Source organism: Rhinoraja longicauda, chromosome 17 (genome assembly GCF_053455715.1).
Source record: "Rhinoraja longicauda isolate Sanriku21f chromosome 17, sRhiLon1.1, whole genome shotgun sequence".
NCBI classification, from domain to species: domain Eukaryota; kingdom Metazoa; phylum Chordata; class Chondrichthyes; order Rajiformes; family Arhynchobatidae; genus Rhinoraja; species Rhinoraja longicauda.
The window spans coordinates 4,192,513-4,211,866 of NC_135969.1; the positions used below are offsets into that span (position 1 = coordinate 4,192,513).

Sequence of the window (19,354 nt, forward strand, 5' to 3'; positions counted from 1 at the left end):
TCTTCACAAAACTTTTATTCGAAGTAGCACGACTGCACAAAAGGAGAAAACAGAACTTTAAATACAGAACTTTACCCGATATCTGGCAAGTACAATAAAACTCCATCGGAAAATAATTTTGTAATCATTTTCAGTTTGATAGATATTGAAATATCATTTGAGGAAAGATAAGAGCAAGTGAAGGGAGAAATTGACATTCTAATACTGACATTTCACCATTTAAATTTGCACGTTGTCAAATATATAAAAAAGGACTTGTGTCTTGACATTAAAGCTGTGTGGTTAATGACTAATCCTTACATTCACGATTGTTTGTCCCTATGCTATGATGTGGCTGAAGTTCACGTATTTAACACTTGAGCTTTAGGTTGTACTTTAATGGAAAATACATATCATCCTCATCAAAAAGTAGGCTTGATTTGCAGAGTAAATTAGTATATGTGGAAAGGGGAAGAACAGGAGACTAAGAGTTAGGTACATGTAGCTACTCCATGCCTATATGGAACAGTGGAATTGGGGATTGTCATTTCTATTATCGGCTGGCTTTCACATCAAAATAGCCTACTTACCAGTTAGGAAAAGAGAGGTTTAATGGAACTAATTGTGAATACATTTCTAGTTGCATTCCTGTGATACAGTACTTTTTAAACTAATTTCTTAATCATAATAGTTTCAAACCACAACTTTCCAGATTCAACATGATTATACTTTTTTAGCCAATGGCCGACTTGGCAATCTGATTTATATTGTCAGAGACTGAGGTAACATTTTATCCATTGGTTTCCTGTATTTATTAGCTAGTAATTTCAATGCGTAAGTATTAACCTCTTAATTTCAATCTTGCAAAGGTGTATTTGTTTCAACCAACCACAGCTGAAATGTTATTTTTCTAAATTTTAATAACTAAAAAATAGTTACTACTTTAATGAGAAAGTGCTTCCAACTTTAGGATCTTGGTGTGATCTGTAGTACTGTATTTTCTTCCATCCTTCAATGAATCATTTTAAATATTATTTAGCATTTCAATTAACATGTGCAGTCACACTAAACCAAGTACTTTGGCTACAACAGCAATTTGGTTTGAAACGAAATAGATTCTCAACCATTGATTATATCAGGACCACCAGGGACAGGGTTACGTCACTTCAAGCTTCCCTTGTGCAGTTTATAATAACTAATGCAAGAATTATTTTAAAAAACTAGCTGTAGCCTGACAACAGTAAACCCATCTATTCAAAGCATTGAGTAACTCAGTGCATCAGACAGCATCTCTGGAGGACATGGATAGGCAACGTTTCAGGCAGGTCCCTTTAGACTGAATGAAAGGCCCTAATCTGAAGTGTCACCCATCCATTTCCTTAGAGATGTTGTCTAACCTACTGAGTCATTCCAGTACTTTGTCTTTTTGCAAACCAGCATCTACAATTCCTTGCATCTTGACACCCATCTAATCCCGTGGGGAAAAAATATTTTGGTAGTGGGAAATGCGTTTGACGCACTGCCACCAGACATCATTCTGAATCCAGTTCAGTTACCTCAGTAGGAAAGAGAAGACAAAGTGGATCATTCTAAGATTACTCCGGTGGTCTCCTGGTGCCAGATGAGAGATTCACTAATGTATACTCCCAATGCAGGAGATGTGGGAAATGGATCATTCTACAGTTTCTATTATCGAAGAGATATAAAAGAGGCTTTTTTTATACAATGCATACAGTACTAAGGTAATTCACTATGAGTAATATTGCAACAATTTCCTTTTAAAATTACAGCTAGAAAGTTTCTACTACCAGACAAAGGGTTGTGACCTGTATACTGGGTAGTGTGTGCTCTACAGTGAAAAACCTCAATTCATAAATAAGTTTACAATCAAATACCATGAACCTTGCAAAATACAGTCCTGATTCAACCAGTTACTATTTGTTCCCATTATATTACAATTTTAGTTCAAACATAATTTTGAACCAAACCTCCATTGCTCGGTGAATCAGCGTTGTTTCAGCAGAAGCAGCTGTAACGTAGTTTATATCATCTCACAATACTACAGACACAGGCTGATCAGACTGGTTCTCGCTGGATGCAGTGTGCTGATCTGCTCCTGAAAGATGCATGAAGAGGTCGCCAAGCTCCGTCACTTCATCGTCACCCACATGCTGGGGAACATCCCTGTGCTCCCTCTCTTCAATGAAATCCCAGAGTCGCACTGAATGAAGGAACTGCAGGGTCAATAATACACATACTGTGTTACTTTATATTGGCTGAAAGTTGTTTTGATATAATTTGAGACAAGTTATGAAATAACTTTGGTTGCAAAAATATTCTGCAGGTGCCTTGCCTAATTTTCTTCATGTCCAAGGAATTGGTTTACAAGGTACTCTTTATTCTAGTTTACTAAATCTCAGGAATATCGTCTTAATGCAGGTCAATGTGAAGTGAACTTTATTTTGATACTGTTTGTTCGTAACTAACCTGAAATGTGTGGCCATTCTGATTTATCTGACTTTTAGTATGTTTAGCTCCTTGTTAATTGTAAACTGGAGCCTGTGGTGGCATTCAAAGTACACAAGAAATAAGAGCAGTATTCTACTTCATCATTCAACAGGGTCACCATGACCTTCAGTATTCCTGCCTCATTATTTCTCTACTCTCCAGAAATCTATCAGCCCTCTGAATGCGATCTGTGACTGGAATTTGTTTCCCAATCGAATCTGAGGCTCAAAATGTCATTGTTAAAGAAAAAAACCTCTCCCCATTTCAGTCTTGACAGCCTATACCTTATTTAGAGACTATCACCTGCAGTTCTAGCCTTAGTGCATCTATTCTGTCAGACCCTCACAGTACATTTTATTCAGCGGTGAGGTCATCTTTCATTCTTCCAAACTCTAAAGAAGAGATCTAGCCTACTCAATCGCTCTAACGACAAACTTGCCAAACTAGGAACTAGCCTGGTGAACTGTTGCTGAACTCCTACAGCTAGCACATCTAACTTTAGATATGGACAGCAAAATACAAGTATGGTCTCAACATTGTCCTACTCTTGTACTCAAATCCTCTTGCAATAAAGGACATCATACCATGTGACTTTCCAATGGATTCTCCACCTGCCCGCTAGCTTTCAGTGATCCATGTACAATGACTCTCAGGTTCCTTTGAATATTGACAATTCCAAATCTCTCTTTTTAAAAAAATATTTCTATTTTTCTTGCCTTGGCAGATATCCTTGAGGTTTTCCCCATTGTACTCCATCTGCCATGTTGTTGCATACCTACTCAGCTTGTCTATATCCTCTTGAAGCCTCTGTACCCTCATCACTATTTGCGTTTCCACTTTGTTGCCATCAGCAAACTAGCACATTTTAGATTTAGTTCACTCAGCTAAACCCCGGGGACAGATTATAAATAGCTGGGGCTCGTGCACTGATGTCAGCCACATCCTACTAACCACTGCACACCAACCTGAGAAAAACTTCATTTTGATCTGTTTTCTATGTTAATCATGTACTGTCCACTGTCACCCAAAGTCCACAGAATTCCTGGGGTATTTTCTAAAAAGTATAACTCTGAAGAACCGATATCATTTATTAACAATAAGGACCAAAGTATCTGTTATCTAGATTATTTACCCTGACATTGCCTTCAGAACTGAGCTGTTTCCTTGGCTGTTCGGGCTTTGCCATTGTTCCATCAGGGTAAGCATGAAGGTAAAGGCACTTGCCACCAAATGGACAGGACCCTTTCCCCTTGTCAAAGTATTTACATGCCTTCTTGCTGTTAATTGACAATAGAAAAAAAATTAGAAAGTAGGAACATACACTTAATTAACAATTATTCATACATTGATATTCCTCCCGTTTTGGACAGAACTGAAGACCATTCTTAAAACAGGACTTTAAAATTGAGCTGGTGTTCACAACTCCAGATAAGTCATTTGCAATGCTTACTTATTTAATCATTGTAAATCATTGAATATACCTGAATGCCTTCCGTACTATTTAATGCAAATGTTTAATGACATTCAAACTTGCGTACTGAATTATAGTGATATTTCCAGACAAACTGACAATGTTTTTGACAAATAATAATTTGTGTCGTGGATGAATTATGGTGAACATTTTCTCTGGCTGAAGTAAGTGCCAGTCTGAATAAACTTAGTTTCCTCATGAATTTCATTCAAAGGGTTCATTTAAAAAAAAAAAATAGCAATTGAAATTTTGCTCTGAGCACTGTTTTGCTCCTAGAACAAGATGTGGAATGAATAGAAATGAGGTGTGTAACAAAGTATGTAATTAAGCAGCTTGCTCTTCATGGCTGTTTATTATTTGGGCGGCACAGAGGCGCAGTAGTAGAGTTGAGGTATTACAGCATCAGAGACTAGGGTTCGATCCTGACCACAGGTGCTATCTGTACGGAGTCTGCATGTTCTCCCTGTGTTGGCTTTCTCCGGGTGCTCCGGTTTCCTCCCACACTCCAAAAACGTACAGGTTGGTAGGTTTATTGGCTTCTGTAAATTGTAAATTCTCCATAGTGTGTGTGGGATAGTGCTTGTGTACGGGGTGATTGTTGGTCTATGCAGACTTGCTGGGCCGAAAGGCCCATTTCCACACTCTGTATGTCTAAAGTCTAAACACATTAAAATATTCTTAATTGATTTCAAATCATAAACATTTATTGCAACATGGGCACCAGGGATTTAGATTTCAGGCCAAAAATTTAAAAAATGACTTAAATATAGTGAAAATCATTCAACAATCCCATAATTTGAAATGATTAAAGTTTCTTTGTGCATGCTCACTAACTCCAAGTTGCCATGCAAAGTGTTTGCTTGCATCCTTTACATGCTGTCAATCCTGAAACTTTTTTTGCAACATAAATTAAACTTTATGGAACTTTTTTGACTTAATTCTTGCCATACAAGATTCCCCTCATTATGTCAAGCAGAACATTACAATCTTTGAATTGGATTTAAAACAGAAGAGACTATTTAGAAGCAGACAGCTATATGAAAGAGGGTTGGTATTTTATATACAAGTTTAGACACATGCTACCGATGGAGATCAAATCTAAATGTCTTATCTCTTCGGCATAGTTTGAATACAGATCTTAGATTTTGTGTAATTTCGTGCAAGTTGTCAGTGATACCTTTTAGATCTGTTTATAATCCGTCATAGCTATTATTGAGACACCCTACGTATTCTCTTGGCTGTTCTGATAATAGCTCTACAAATTACATTTGATAGTTATTGGTTAAAACAGCTGTGGCTTTCAGGAGGAAGTGGCAGATTTAATCCTGGGTTTTGACTTTACACTGAAAGACCTATTAACATAACATCCATACGTTTCCTGTGCTTTTCAATTTAAACTTATTTCAGAGAGCAAAGAGGAATGGGACTACTTTTGATTTTTTAGATTCTTGGGTTCCAAGAAGATTTGTCCTTGCATATTTGCATTAAAGAGCTAAACTCTGTGCCTTCAAAATAGTTGTTTGCTAGTGCAATCTTATTTATGCCTGATTCTATTGTAATCAAATTGGCTGAAAATCTGACACAACCCACAAGTCAATTATAAATTTTGATTATGATACAAGGTCACTCTCTGCTTTGATCAGTCTACCATTATTGGTTTTAAGAATATCACTGAGATTATTTCTATAAAGTTGTTTTTTTTGCAGGGGAGGAACACCAGATGCTTACACTTCAATTACTAATGGATTCAGCAGGAAAGGGACACTTAATACATTGATCATGTATAGCAAGACCTCCTTTAAAATGTTTCACATATACAGTATGTCAGTCCCACAGCACGGAAACAGGCCCTTCACCCCAACTTGTCCATGCCAACCAACCAAGACGCCCCATTTCAGCTCGTCCCCATTTGGCTAATTATCTCTGTACCTTTGATACCTATTTATGTCTGTTAAATGTTGTTTTTGTACCTGTCTTAACCACTTCCTCTGGCAGATCGCTCCATATACTTACACCCCACCCCCCCTAGTGGTACAAAAAAAACTTGCCCCTCAGCTTCCGATTAAATCTTTCCCCTCTAACTCAATCCTATGCCCTCCTGATTCTCCTTGATTCTCCTACCCTGGGGAAAAGACTCTGCATTCACCCTATCTATTCCCCTCGCGATTGTGCACACTTCTACAAAATCACTCCTGAGCCTCCAAAGAGTGCTCTAAGGAATAAAGTCCTAGCTTGCCCAAGGATTGGTCAGGGTCTTGAGTCCTGGCATGCTGATATGTGTAAAAGACTTCAATATTAGAAATCAAGCTTTCAATAAATGCACTTAATCTGCCAAGGAAACTTTAAGCAATGCCCAGTCAATTTAAGCCACCATACAGTCTCTATCCACCTAAAGGCTGGCATGATGCCTCTGTTCTCATCGGCTGTTGCTGGTGTCAGAACTCATCTCTTTGACACTGCGGATTCTGTTGGGCACAGTTTTCCATCATACTCTTGCAGAAAAAAGAGCTTTGTTGAAATTAACACAGGGTTACCATTTGCTGTGTCGATGCTGGAATTGCTACCCAACTTTGCTCAGTGCGGAAACATGAGATATTGACAAGGTAGGAAAACACAGAAACGTAATATTGCAAGAAAACTGCACACTCAGTTGGGTATTTAAAATAATACCAACCGATCCCAATCTGATTCTATCCTAATTTTTTTCTGTAAAACTGGAACCAGTTCAATAGAAAGGCTCACTCACTTTGTCTTAGTTATAGGAATGTGAATCTCCACAAAATATACCAATGGACAGAAACAGTTAACTTAAACCGACCGTAAATTAATTTAATGCTTTAACTTTTCTAAATTATCCAATTTTTATTTTAATGCATATGTACAAGACAATCTTTTTCAACAATAATTCTGTAACCAGTTACATAAACCAATGACTCCTTACCTCATTCCCTGCTTAAATGCATCAATAAGCTGCTCCTTTTCTTCCTTTTCCTCCACCCAGTAAGAACTTGGGATGACAAATTCAGACACCACTCGACACTCTGGACAGGACCTATGACGAGTTAAGTGGAACATTGGAATGTACCATTAATAAATAGTTATACCATTTGGGGAACTTAGAAATTCAATTCGAAAAAAGGAGCCTATATGCTCTAATATTCTTCACAACCACGATACAAAATTTGAATCGAAGAGTGATTGCAAGGAGGCCATAAGCATCTTTATTCGATTCATTGATTATGGACAGATCCCGTACTGTCTGAGACTGCACTAAAAATAATTAGGTAGTGTCTCTTGATTTTTCTCCAATTATGAATCCAAGATGAAACCAAGTAGTTCTTGACAGCTATCAATATACACCAATGAGTCAAAACATTATGACCACTGACGGGTGAATTGAATAACATTGATTATCCTGTTACAATGGCACCGGTCAAGGGGTGGGATATATTAGGCAGCAAGTGAACAGTCAGTTCTTGAAGTTGATGTGTTGGATGCAGGAGAAATGGGCAGGAGTAAAGACCTGAGCGACTTTGACAAGGGCCAAATTGTTATAGCCAGACGACTGGGTCAGAGCATCCCTGAAACGGCAAGGCTTGTGGGGTGCTCCCGGTCAGCAGTGGCGAGAACCTACCGACAGTGGTCCGAGGAGGAACAAAGCACAAACCGGCGACAGGGTGTAGAGCACCCAAGGCTCATCGATGCGCGAGGGCAACAAAGGCTATCCCGTCTGGTCCGAACTGACAGAATGTCTACTGTGGCACAAGTCACAGAAAATGTTAATGGTGGTCACGGGAGGAATGTGTCACAATACACAGTGCATCGCACCCTGCTGCGTATGGGGCTACGTAGCCGCAGACCGTCAGAGTGCCCATGATAACTTAAATAAGTACACCTGTGTCACCATAAATTAGTCTTCCTTTACATCAATGAAACAAAAAAATTTGACCATGGATTGAGACCATAGTTTTATTTAGAAATTGCGTAAATGACAACGAACATCCCATTCAACTTACAGAATTGTTCATGCATTTGTATGTGTGCAGTGTCGGTCAATAAAGACCGATTTCACCTATAATTAAAGTGGCCAAGATTAAAGCAAGGATGATTCTTTTGTGTCTTCTGGGACGCCCCTCTCTCTCCTAAACACATACAACAAATGCTAAAAATATTCTACTTTGGTTTATTCTAGGTAAGCTCCACTTTACCAGCCAACTAATCAGTTTACCAATGCCTATATCCATGCATTTGTTCTGGAAATCATAACGTTGATTGGACACAACATACTGGAGGTAACTCAGCAGGACAGGCAGCATCAATGGAAAGAAGGAATTGGTGACGTCTCGGGTCGAAATCCTTCATCAGACTGAGAGTCAGGGGAGAGGGTTAAAGCATGGTTGTGGAGCTGGAGGAATCAGAGGGGGAGCAGCGAGAGAAGGTGTTGCAGAATTCACGTCGGGCAAGGGGCAGGACTTCAAAGTAAGCATAATTGGAGGAGATTTGGCAGTGGAGCAGACAAAATGCATCTACAGTTCCTTCCTAGACATAAAATTGTTGGAATCTGTTGGGGTATCAACTTCTAAAGGTTGAAATTTAGAAATTAATTAATTAATCCATATAAGTCAGTTATACTTACTTGATAATTTTATTCTCAAACTGTTTTGCACATCTCCACTGTCTAATGCAGGACAGACAATACGGATGAACGCAGTCAGAAAGAATTCCAAATCTTCTCTCAGACGGTATTATTTTATCATAGACTACCTCCATACAAATATTACAGACTTTATCTTGACTCTTTTGTACAGCGAAGGCTTTCTCCATGTCATGCTCAAATGCAATGAGACACATCTGATTAAAACAGAAAAGCAACAAGTCAACAGTAAGTCACATTCAACAAACTGGGCAAATGGACAATGCCATCTCTATCAGTCAGTGGGTTTACTGCATTTCAGAAAATCATTTGGAAAATTTCTCCAAGAGTTCATGCTTACTCGAGATGCAATGTTAGTTTACGTGTAGTAATATTTTGAGAAGACAGCAACAAGCAGAGAACATTCAGAGTAACTGAAGGAAATGGACTGAGCATCAATTCATTAGTCTTTCAGCCACAAATTAGGCTGTGTGTTGCTTGATTATTAAACAGTAGTGTTAGATTAATCTTTAGAAAACCCAATTGTAGCATATAAAAATATGTACACAATATTATAGATCTCAATTGACATGGTGATGTACTACTCTAAAGATCATAGGCTATATTTTACAAATTGGAGGTTATAATCTAGGTTCACAAGGAACAGCACTATTGAATGTTAACCCTGGACTCCATTTCCTTTCCCTTGTGGGTGTAAAGGAGTACATTACACTATTTGTTGAGTCATACAGTGTGGAAACAGGCCCTTCGGCCCAACTTGCTCACACCGACCAAGATGTTCCATCTACACTAGTCCCACCTGCCTGAGCTCAGCCCATGTCCCTCTAAACCTATCCTATTCATGTATCTGTCTAAATGTTTCATAAAAATTGAGTAGTACATTACTATGCCAAACCTGAGATCTATAATATTGCGATAGTACCTGCCTCAACTATCTCCTCCGGCAGCTCGTTCCATACACCTACTACCCTCTATGTAAAAAGGTACCCCTCAGGTTCTTATTAAACTTTTCCCCCCTCACCTTAACCTATGTCCTCTGGTTCTCAACTACTCTGGGCACGAGGCTTTGTGTGTTGACCGTATGATTTTGTACACTTCTATAAGATCACCCCTCATCCTCCTGCGCTCCAAGGAATAGAGTCCTAGCCTGGTCAACCTCTCCCTATAGTTTAGGCCCTCAAGTCCCGGCAATATCCTTATAAATCTACTCTGCACCCATTCCGACTTGACAATATCTTTCCTATAACATGGTGCCCAAAACTGACCACAATACTCTAAATGTGGCCTCACCAACGTCTTGTATAACTGCAACGTCTACACTCAATACTCTAACTGATGACGAATAAAAAAAGTTCAGATCGCTTACGCAATGTTATCTTTCAACCAACATCCCTTAAAAAAATGATATTGTCGACTTATTACGCTTTATGGGACTCGTAATACACTCGAAATGCTTCCTTAGATTTAAATTTCAAAAGTACTTCAATGGCTATAAAAAGCTTTGGAATATTCTGAGGCCTGCTCATGATCTCTAGGTTGCTCAAGTTCAGTGGATTCAGTACTTGCAATCCACACCAACAATACAATATGTTGAAAGACTGGAGCGACTAGGCTTGTATACACTGGAATTTAGAAGGATGAGAGGGGATCTTATTGAAACGTATAAGATTATTAAGGGGTTGGACACGTTAGAGGCAGGAAACATGTTCCCAATGTTGGGGGAGTCCAGAACAAGGGGCCACAGTTTAAGAATAAGGGGTAGGCCATTTAGAACTGAGACGAGGAAAAAGTTTTTCAGTCAGAGAGTTGTGAATCTGTGGAATTCTCTGCCTCAGAAGGCAGTGGAGGCCAATTCTCTGAATGCATTCAAGAGAGAGCTAGATAGAGCTCTTAAGGATAGCGGAGTCAGGGGGTATGGGAAGAAGGCAGGAACGGGGTACTGATCGTGGCTGATCAGCCATGATCACATTGAATGGTGGTGCTGGCTCGAAGGGCCGAATGGCCTCCTCCTGCACCTATTGTCTATAACAAAAAATGCAACATCTTTCTTTTCAGTTTGTCGTAACATAGCAGATCACTCCTGGTTTTGCACAGAATTCTGGAGGATATTCATATAAGCTCTCACCAAGTAAACTATATGGAACATTTGGAAATTGCATTTTTTACATTGACTGCAATCAGAAATAATGTGATAATCTAAATAGCTGCAAAAACAATGATTTGAGACCAGTTCTTAACAAAGGGCAGCACGGTAGCGCAGCGGTAGAGTTGCTGCTTTACAGCGAATGCAGCGCCAGAGACTCAGGTTCGATCCTGACTACGGGTGCTGCACTGTAAGGAGTTTGTACGTTCTCCCCGTGACCTGCGTGGGTTTTCTCCGAGATCTTCGGTTTCCTCCCACATTCCAAAGACGTACAGGTATGTAGGTTAATTGGCTGGGTAAATGTAAAAATTGTCCCTAGTGGGTGTAGGATAGTGTTAATGTACGGGGATCGCTGGGCGGCACGGACTTGGAGGGCCGAAAAGGCCTGTTTCCGGCTGTACATATATGATATGATATGATAAGAAAGGCCCTACATCAAATATTCAGCATTTTACATGGAATTTTATTAAAAGCATACTTTGAAATGAGATTTCAATAGTTTTATTTCATGATGGAGCTTAAAAGTATATTGAATTTCACATGATTTAGGTTGATTAAAGAAAGAAGGTGGCGAGGACTAGAATGAGCTGCTAAGTCTGTATGGTTATGCAATATAGGGGTAAATGCAGACCACACTGCTTTCACAATACTTGCCTGTTCATGTGCTCTGCGTTGCTCAAAGTCTGTTGGATGCAGCACTTGCAATCCACACACTTCACACACATCTCCATGAAGGTACAAACACCTGTCGCCATATTGACATTCACCGGCTACTGCAAAAGGGCACAGCTGCTCTGCAGAGTTATTGCTGTCTACTGATGCCGAAACAGTCAGTCCCCTGCAAACTGCGTCCAAGTACGACGGCGGCTTCACTTGCACATCTTCATAAGCAAACTTTGCCGAGTCTGGTGCCGGTGCAGTCTTTGTGGTGTCGCAGTAAGACGGTGGGAAAGGAAACAATTTAGATTTTTCTGCTGTTCGGTTGCAAAGGTCTAAAGAGAAGAATAAGTCCCCCAAAAAAGTGAAATGCATTTACAAGTTACAGCAATTATGCTTAACAGATATTATAGAACATAGAAACAATCTCTGTCCTTAATATTTCCTCTCCAATTCCTCGAATCAAGCTTTCAAATAAAGGATAAAGCTCAAATATAAGTCATTCCAAACACACTTCTCAGGATTTGGCTGATTACATGAGTTATGAGTTTTGCACAGTAACAGATGAAATGATGATTTGAATCATCAGGTATTTTGGGAACAAAGCAACAATTACTCCAAATTTTAAAAGTAAGGTTGTGGAAATTTGGTACTAATAACACTCCGTTTAAATGCCGATCTCTGAACAAGAAAATCCTTCATACAGGGAACATGATAGAATAAGTACAAGAACCAAATCCATTGTTGACCATTAATATGCTACCTCAAGCTTCCCAATGCGTGCATCGCAGGGTGATCAATTGTAAAAAAAAATCTTTAGTGAAGGCACAATTGATTTTACTACATCAATTATATGAATACAACAGAAAGGAAATATGCACTGTGCACACTTTTTGCTTTCATAAGTTAGAGAGTGAAAGTGGACAAAAATTAATTTAAGCTACACAGCAAAGTAAAAGATCAATAGGCCTCCAGATCCATGTTTTCAAAAAAAATGCTCATTTACAATTAATTGCCAATTACAAACAAAGGCAATTTTAGAGGCACAGAATTCAATGGATAAAATGGGTATGTTCCTTTTAGACTGCTTACATGTTCACTTACAAGCACCACCTGCAAAAATGAAGGCAAAACTCTCAATTCAGAATGGAAATTATTGAATGGGTAAAAAAACAGAGCGAATACTGAACCTGAACCAGAATGATGGAACATTGAACAACAAAAAAATCTTCACTTATAACTTACCCAGAGTCACACCGACCCATTTGAATTATTAAAAATGATTGCAAAGAAGCAAGATAATTCATGGTGCTGTTTCAGTTGGAAAGTAGTCCGTTTTATAACTGGCAATGATTTAATTTGGTTTTTGCTTGTAGAGTGGAATATTGCAATGACGTATCAGGGATTAGGCGCTCAGCATACATACTTTTAGTTGCCCATAAAAAAACAATGTTGATGACAACACATGCTATGGCTCACTCTAGTGGATAAAATTAAACCTTGCAACAACCGAAGCATATCTCATTCCAAGATTTTGGAATGATTTTAGATTTCGATTTTTTAGATTTAGAGATACAGCGCGGAGTATAGGAGCAAAGAGGTCCTTCTACAGTTGTACCGGGCCCTGGTAAGACCGCACCTGGAGTACTGTGTGCAGTTTTGGTCTCCAAATTTGAGGAAGGATATTCTTGCTATTGAGGGCGTGCAGCGTAGGTTCACTAGGTTAATTCCCGGAATGGCGGGACTGTCGTATGTTGAAAGGCTGGAGCAATTAGGCTTGTATACACTGGAATTTAGAAGGATGAGGAGGGGATCTTATTGAAACATATAAGATAATTAGGGGATTGGACACATTAGAGGCAGGAAACATGTTCCCAATGTTGGGGGAGTCCAGAACAAGGGGCCACAGTTTAAGAATAAGGGGTAGGCCATTTAGAACGGAGATGAGGAAGAACTTTTTCAGTCAGAGAGTGGTGAAGGTGTGGAATTCTCTGCCTCAGAAGGCAGTGGAGGCCAGTTCGTTGGATGCTTTCAAGAGAGAGAGCTGGATAGAGCTCTTAAGGATAGCGGAGTGAGGGGGTATGGGGAGAAGGCAGGAACGGGGTACTGATTGAGAGTGATCAGCCATGATCGCATTGAATGGCGGTGCTGGCTCGAAGGGCTGAATGGCCTACTCCTGCACCTATTGTCTATTGTCTAAACAGGCCCTGCGGCCCTCTGGGTCCGCGCCGCCCAGCGATCCCCGCACATTAACACTATCCTACACCCTAGGGACAATTTTTACATTTGCCCAGCCAATTAACCTACATACCTGTACGTCTTTGGAGTGTGGGAGGAAACCGAAGATCTCGGAGAAAACCCACGCAGGTCACGGGGAGAACGTACAAACTCCGTACAGACGGTGCCCGTAGTCAGGATCGAACCTGAGTCTCCGGCGCTGCATTCGCTGTAAGGCAGCAACTCTACCGCTGCGCCACTGTGCAGCGAATGAAACCAAAGATGTGTGAACCTTACGTCATACATTCAAATAGACTTTGCTGTATTCATGGAACCTATAAGAGAGCTGGATAGAGCTCTTAAGGATAGCGGAGTGAGGGGGTATGGGGAGAAGGCAGGAACGGGGTACTGATTGATAGTGATCAGCCATGATCGCATTGAATGGCGGTGCTGGCTCGAAGGGCTGAATGGCCTACTCCTGCACCTATTGTCTATTGTCTATTGTCTATTGTCTATAAAGCACTCAAGAACATTTCCATCTCACATTAAATTGTCACAGAAAAAGAATCCTATCACTGGAATAATCATCTTGTAACCCTAGGTAGACACGAAATGTTGGAGTAACTCAGCGGGTAAGGCAGCATCTCAGGAGAGAAGGAATGGGTGACACTTTGGGTCCGAAGTGTCACCCATTCCTTCTCTCCCGAGATGCTGCCTGACCTGCTGAGTTACTCCAGCATTTTGTGTCTATCTTCAATTTAAACCAGCATCTGCAGTTTTTTTCCTACACATCTTGTAACCCTACTTCTGTTGCCTAATTTGCAATAACGATTTGGGGCAGTACGGTGGCGCAGTGATAAGAGTTGCTACCTTACAGCGCCAGAGACCCGGTTTCGATCATGACTATCGGTGCTGTCTGTACACAGTTTGTACGTTCTCCCTGTGACCGTGTGGGTTTTCTCCCACAATCCAAAGGTGTATAGGTTTGTAGGTTCATTGGCTTCCATAAATTGTAAATTAGTCCTAGTTGTAGGATAGTGGATAGGCCATTCAGGACTGAGATGAGGAAAAACTTCTTCGCCCAGAGTTGTGAATCTGTGGAATTCTCTGCCACAGAAGGCAGTGGAGGCCAATTCACTGGATGTTTTCAAGAGAGTGTTAGATTTAGCTCTTATGGCTAAAGGAATCAAGGGATATGGGGAAAAAGCGGGAACGGGGTACTGTTTTTAGATGATCAGCCATAATCATGTTGAATGGTGGTGCTGACTCGAAGGGCCGAATGGCCTACTCCTGCACCTATTTTTCTATGTTCTACGCTGGTGTGGGGGTGATCACTGTTTGGCGCGGACACAGTCGGCCGAAGGGCCTGTACCATGCCGTATCTCCAAAGACTATTAATGCACTGAAAGCGCATCCAAAGTATGGTGGCACTGAAAGCGCATCCAGGAAATGGTCAAATGCTATTCTGTGCTATTCAGTTAAAGTTGCTAAGACAACCTAAATTATATATTTTCCCCCTTTATAAATTTTGGCTATTATATAGTGTATTTTAAAGTAGCAGGAAATCACAAATGCTTCGCAGACATCAAGCCTAGTAGTTGACTTGAGCAAAGTGATAAACTTTTAAAGAAGGTAGAGGGGTGGAAGTTTAGAAAGGTGATTGTGGAGCTTCGATCCTCAAGGCTAATCAATTGACTTTCAATGTTAGGATAGAGGTTTTACAAAAATCTCGGCACGCTGGCGCAGCGGTAGAGTTGCTGCCTTACAGCGAATGCAGCGCCGGAGACTCAGGTTCGATCCTGACTACGGGTGCTGTACTGTACGGAGTTTGTACGTTCTCCCCATGACCTGCGTGGGTTTTCTCCAAGATCTTCGGTTTCCTCCCACACTCCAAAGACTTACAGGTTTGTAGGTTAATTGGCTGGGCAAATGTAAAAATTGTCCCTAATTGGTGTAGGATAGTGTTAATGTGCGGGGATCGCTGGGCGGCGCGGACCCGGTGGGCCGAAGGGCCTGTTTCTGCGCTGTATCTCTAAAAATAAATAAATAAATAAAAATCTATAATGACCTAGGGTTACAGAACTGAAATTGCTAATATGGACAAGGAGGGATGAGGCTCCTGGAGAGATTAAAATATTAAAATCAACGTATTTATGTGTAAACAATGGTAATGGGTAACTAGAGCCATGCTGTTTAGATTGTGGGCAGCAGTTTTTGAAAAGTTCAGGTTTATCCAATAAAAAACAGGGTGGCAGCTTAGCTGTGAGAGTATGGGACAGTCAAATCTGGAGACTACAAAGGAAAGAAATGAGAATTTCAAGTGCACTGTGGTAAGGACAAAGGCAAGCAGTTTTGTCAAAGTGAAAGTAGGCTGCAGGAGGAGGATAAAATGTTGGAAACTCAGCTTGGGATCAAAATGACAGCAAATGACACGAATACTCCCGACGGTGCCCTGAAGAGGAGTGGGATAAGTTGTGAGGGAGCAAAATGTGTGGCAAATTTCATGTTTCACTGTGATTGAATGAAGAAAGCTCCTGTGCATCCAATTTCAGATGTCAGACAAGTATTTTCCAAGGTGTAAAAAGGAATTGCCGATGCTGGTTTAAACCGAAGATAGACACAAAAAGCTGGGAGTAATTCAGCGGGACAGGCAGCATCTCAGGAGAGAAGGAATGGGTGACGTTTCGGGGCGAGAATTGTCTGAAGAAGGGTCTTGACCCAAAACGTCACCCAAGTATTTTCCAATGGGGAAAGGAGTGAGACATGAAGTGAGGTGCAGAGGGTTGAATATCTCGCTTCTGGGCGCTTGCACAATTAATTACGGGAGGGCTACAGTCCAAATGCGGGAAAATGGGATTAAAATTAGACTGTGTTTGGTAACGGGCGGCGCGGACACGATGGGCCGAAGGGCCTCTTTCTGTGCTGTAGGACTCTATGAGAAGATGTGTGGGGCTGAAAAACTAACCTGAGGGAATATGGAAGAAAGTTTTAACAATTTGAAGTGAAATAGATGAAGGAATTTTGCCACGGTGAAATGGACAACAGTGAATGTCACTGTCTCCCTGTAGACATCACTAGCAGCACGGTGGCGCAGCAGTAGATTGCTGCCTTACAGGTTCGATCCTGACTACAGGCGCTGTCTGTACGGAGTTTGTACGTTCTCCCCGTGACCTGCGTGGGTTTTTTCCGAGATCTTCGGTTTCCTCCCACACTCCAAAGACGTGCATGTATGTAGGTTAATTGACTGGGTAATATGTAAAAATTGTCCCTAGTGGGTGTAGGATAGTGTTAATGTGCGGGGATCGCTGGGCGGCGCGGACTCGGTGGGCCGAAGGGCCTGTTTCCGCGCTGTATCTCTAAATCTAAATCACAAAGCTCAGCACTTGCACATTAAGGAAAAATAACACTCACTTCATTTAAGACACACTTCTGATTTTGGAAACACCTTTAAGCACATTTTTTAAAACTCGGTAATTTTATAAAGTTTGAGTTTAAACAGCTACAAGGCCAAGACTGATCTGCAGTTTCAACACACCTCTGTCTTTCAACTCGAGTGTTTTCTTTTTACATCTTCCGGATTCAGTGACTTTGATGGGCGCAGTCTGTTCTGCAGCGGCAGTTTCAGCAATCGCATCAGGAAGGACAGGTGTACAGGTGACCCGCGAGATCACTGGCCCCACCACTCTAGATCCAGGAGCCTTCACATGATCATATCTTATGAATGAAGTACAAGCACAGTTAGGCACCATCACCAATGGGGTCCACACACCACGATTCCTGCTCAGGAGCTGCTCACCAGGTTAACTTAAGCCAAGGGTTCCCAACCTGGGGTAAATTTACCCCCAGGTGGTAAATTTCGCCTATCCAGGGGGTAAATTTGTTGATTCTGGATTTGTACATATTGACTGACTGTGTTTGGTTCTGGTATGCCGGTATTTGTTCATCATTAGTTGTTCATAAATAAGTTAAATAACTGTTATGTGCTTTTATTATTGTTATTTGAACTTAAAATAATAATGTTAAAAACAGTATTTTAAAATTTCCCCTTTGTCGGTTGCTTTATTATGGTAGAAGTGTAAACTCAAATTACTGAACAAAACAGGGTGGGGGTAAATTTACTTTCGAAAAGTTGCAAAGGGGTAAACGGGACGAAAAAGGTTGGGAACCCCTGACTTAAGCCCATATGATTCACTGCGACATAAGGCAGAACATTTAAACTGCAGGCACAAAACCCAGCAGGGACCCACATGCTCTTCACTCTGGAGCTGCAGTGGGAAACAGTCAATTTCCATGGCCAAACTTCCATTAACCTCTGCAACCCAGCAAATTACAAGTAGTGTAATGTGCCACGGTCTAAGTGATAAGGCTGCACGCCAATTTACATTAATGTGTGAGGCTCTTGCCAGTCTGGCATGAAAAAAGTCAAAGCTACTCTGACATGGATGCAGGTAGGAAAATAAATGCAATCCACTGCTTGGATTGTAATTCATATCTACTGCACGAAGCAACATCTCGGGAGAGAAGGAATGGACGATGTTTCGGGTCGAGACCCTTCTTCAGACTGATGTCTGGTGGGCGGGACAAACTTTGTCCCGCCCCCCCTGACATCAGTCTGAAGAAGGGTCTCGACCCGAAAACCTCGCCCATTCCTTCTCTCCCGAGATGCTGCCTGACCTGCTGAGTTACTCCAGCATTTTGTGAATAAATACCTCCTATTTGTACCAGCATCTGCAGTTATTTTCTTATACTGCACGAAGCAAGTCGGCAGCACTCTCAGCCATTACATGATTACGAAAAGCTCTCCACAAGTACGTTACAAAACGCGTTCTGTTCTTGCTACCAAGGTGTATCAACAACAGTCTGTGAATATGGCTGGTGTTAACACAAGGAAAAGATTCTACTTAAATTATCTGGCAGGTATAAGCAAAGAAGCAAACATGAAGATCTTATGGACAAGATAAATGTTTCCAATTTTGTTTATCCCGGCTCAAAGTTGTACAAATCAACAATTTACTTATTAAAATAAAATTTTCAAAATGTAAAAAACCATACCGGCAGTGGTCTCCATAGGCACATTGGCCCTTTTGATAGAATTTACAGATTGTAGATGGCTTGCTTGTAGACAAATCATGGGAAAACATACAACGGCTTCCTTCACGGCAGACACCATGCATGAAATATCTAAACACAATTATTTAAAAGGACAAGATGATTTTTCATACTATAAATATACAAATGTTTTGATCTCAAATGTATTGCACACTGTAGCGTACAGAATGATCTCAAAGGTAAAAAAACAACGTGAAAACTCATTCTGAAAATAAACAGCAAAATTAAAAGGCTACGGCAGACTCCCATAACAAACGCTTATTTTAGTTTAGAGATACATCGCGGAAAAAGGCCCTTCGGCTCACCGAGTCCATACCGACCAGCGATCCCTGCACTTTAACACTATGCTACACACACTAGGGACATTTAACATTTATACCAAGCCAATTAACCTACAAATCTGTACGTCTTTGGAGTGTGGGAGGAAACCAGAACACCTGGAGAAAACCCACGCAGGCGGGTAGAATGTACAAACTTCATAGACAGCACCCGAAGTCAGGATCGAACCTGGGACCCGGGTCTGTGGCGCTGTAAGGCAGCAAGTCTACCGCTGTGCCACCTGGTTTATGCAATTTTATACAATTATGCAATTTATGCTTTAATGCAACTGTATGCA

At 40.9% G+C, this 19,354-nt stretch overlaps 1 protein-coding gene across 2 annotated transcripts in view; it reads right to left on the reverse strand.

Moving 5' to 3' along the window:
* Positions 1-19,354, reverse strand: part of mkrn2 (makorin, ring finger protein, 2) — a 23,441-nt gene continuing 4,087 nt past the window's right edge. For both annotated transcript variants that reach the window (XM_078413975.1, XM_078413976.1), the window contains exons 2-8: positions 18,682-18,810; positions 17,165-17,343; positions 11,410-11,747; positions 8,595-8,809; positions 6,900-7,010; positions 3,620-3,764; positions 1-2,213 (exon numbers count right to left, since the gene is read on the reverse strand). In XM_078413975.1, the coding sequence (XP_078270101.1) occupies positions 2,031-2,213; positions 3,620-3,764; positions 6,900-7,010; positions 8,595-8,809; positions 11,410-11,747; positions 17,165-17,343; positions 18,682-18,810 (1,300 nt within the window). In that variant the 3' untranslated portion in view covers positions 1-2,030. The remainder of the gene's footprint in view (positions 2,214-3,619; positions 3,765-6,899; positions 7,011-8,594; positions 8,810-11,409; positions 11,748-17,164; positions 17,344-18,681; positions 18,811-19,354) is intronic.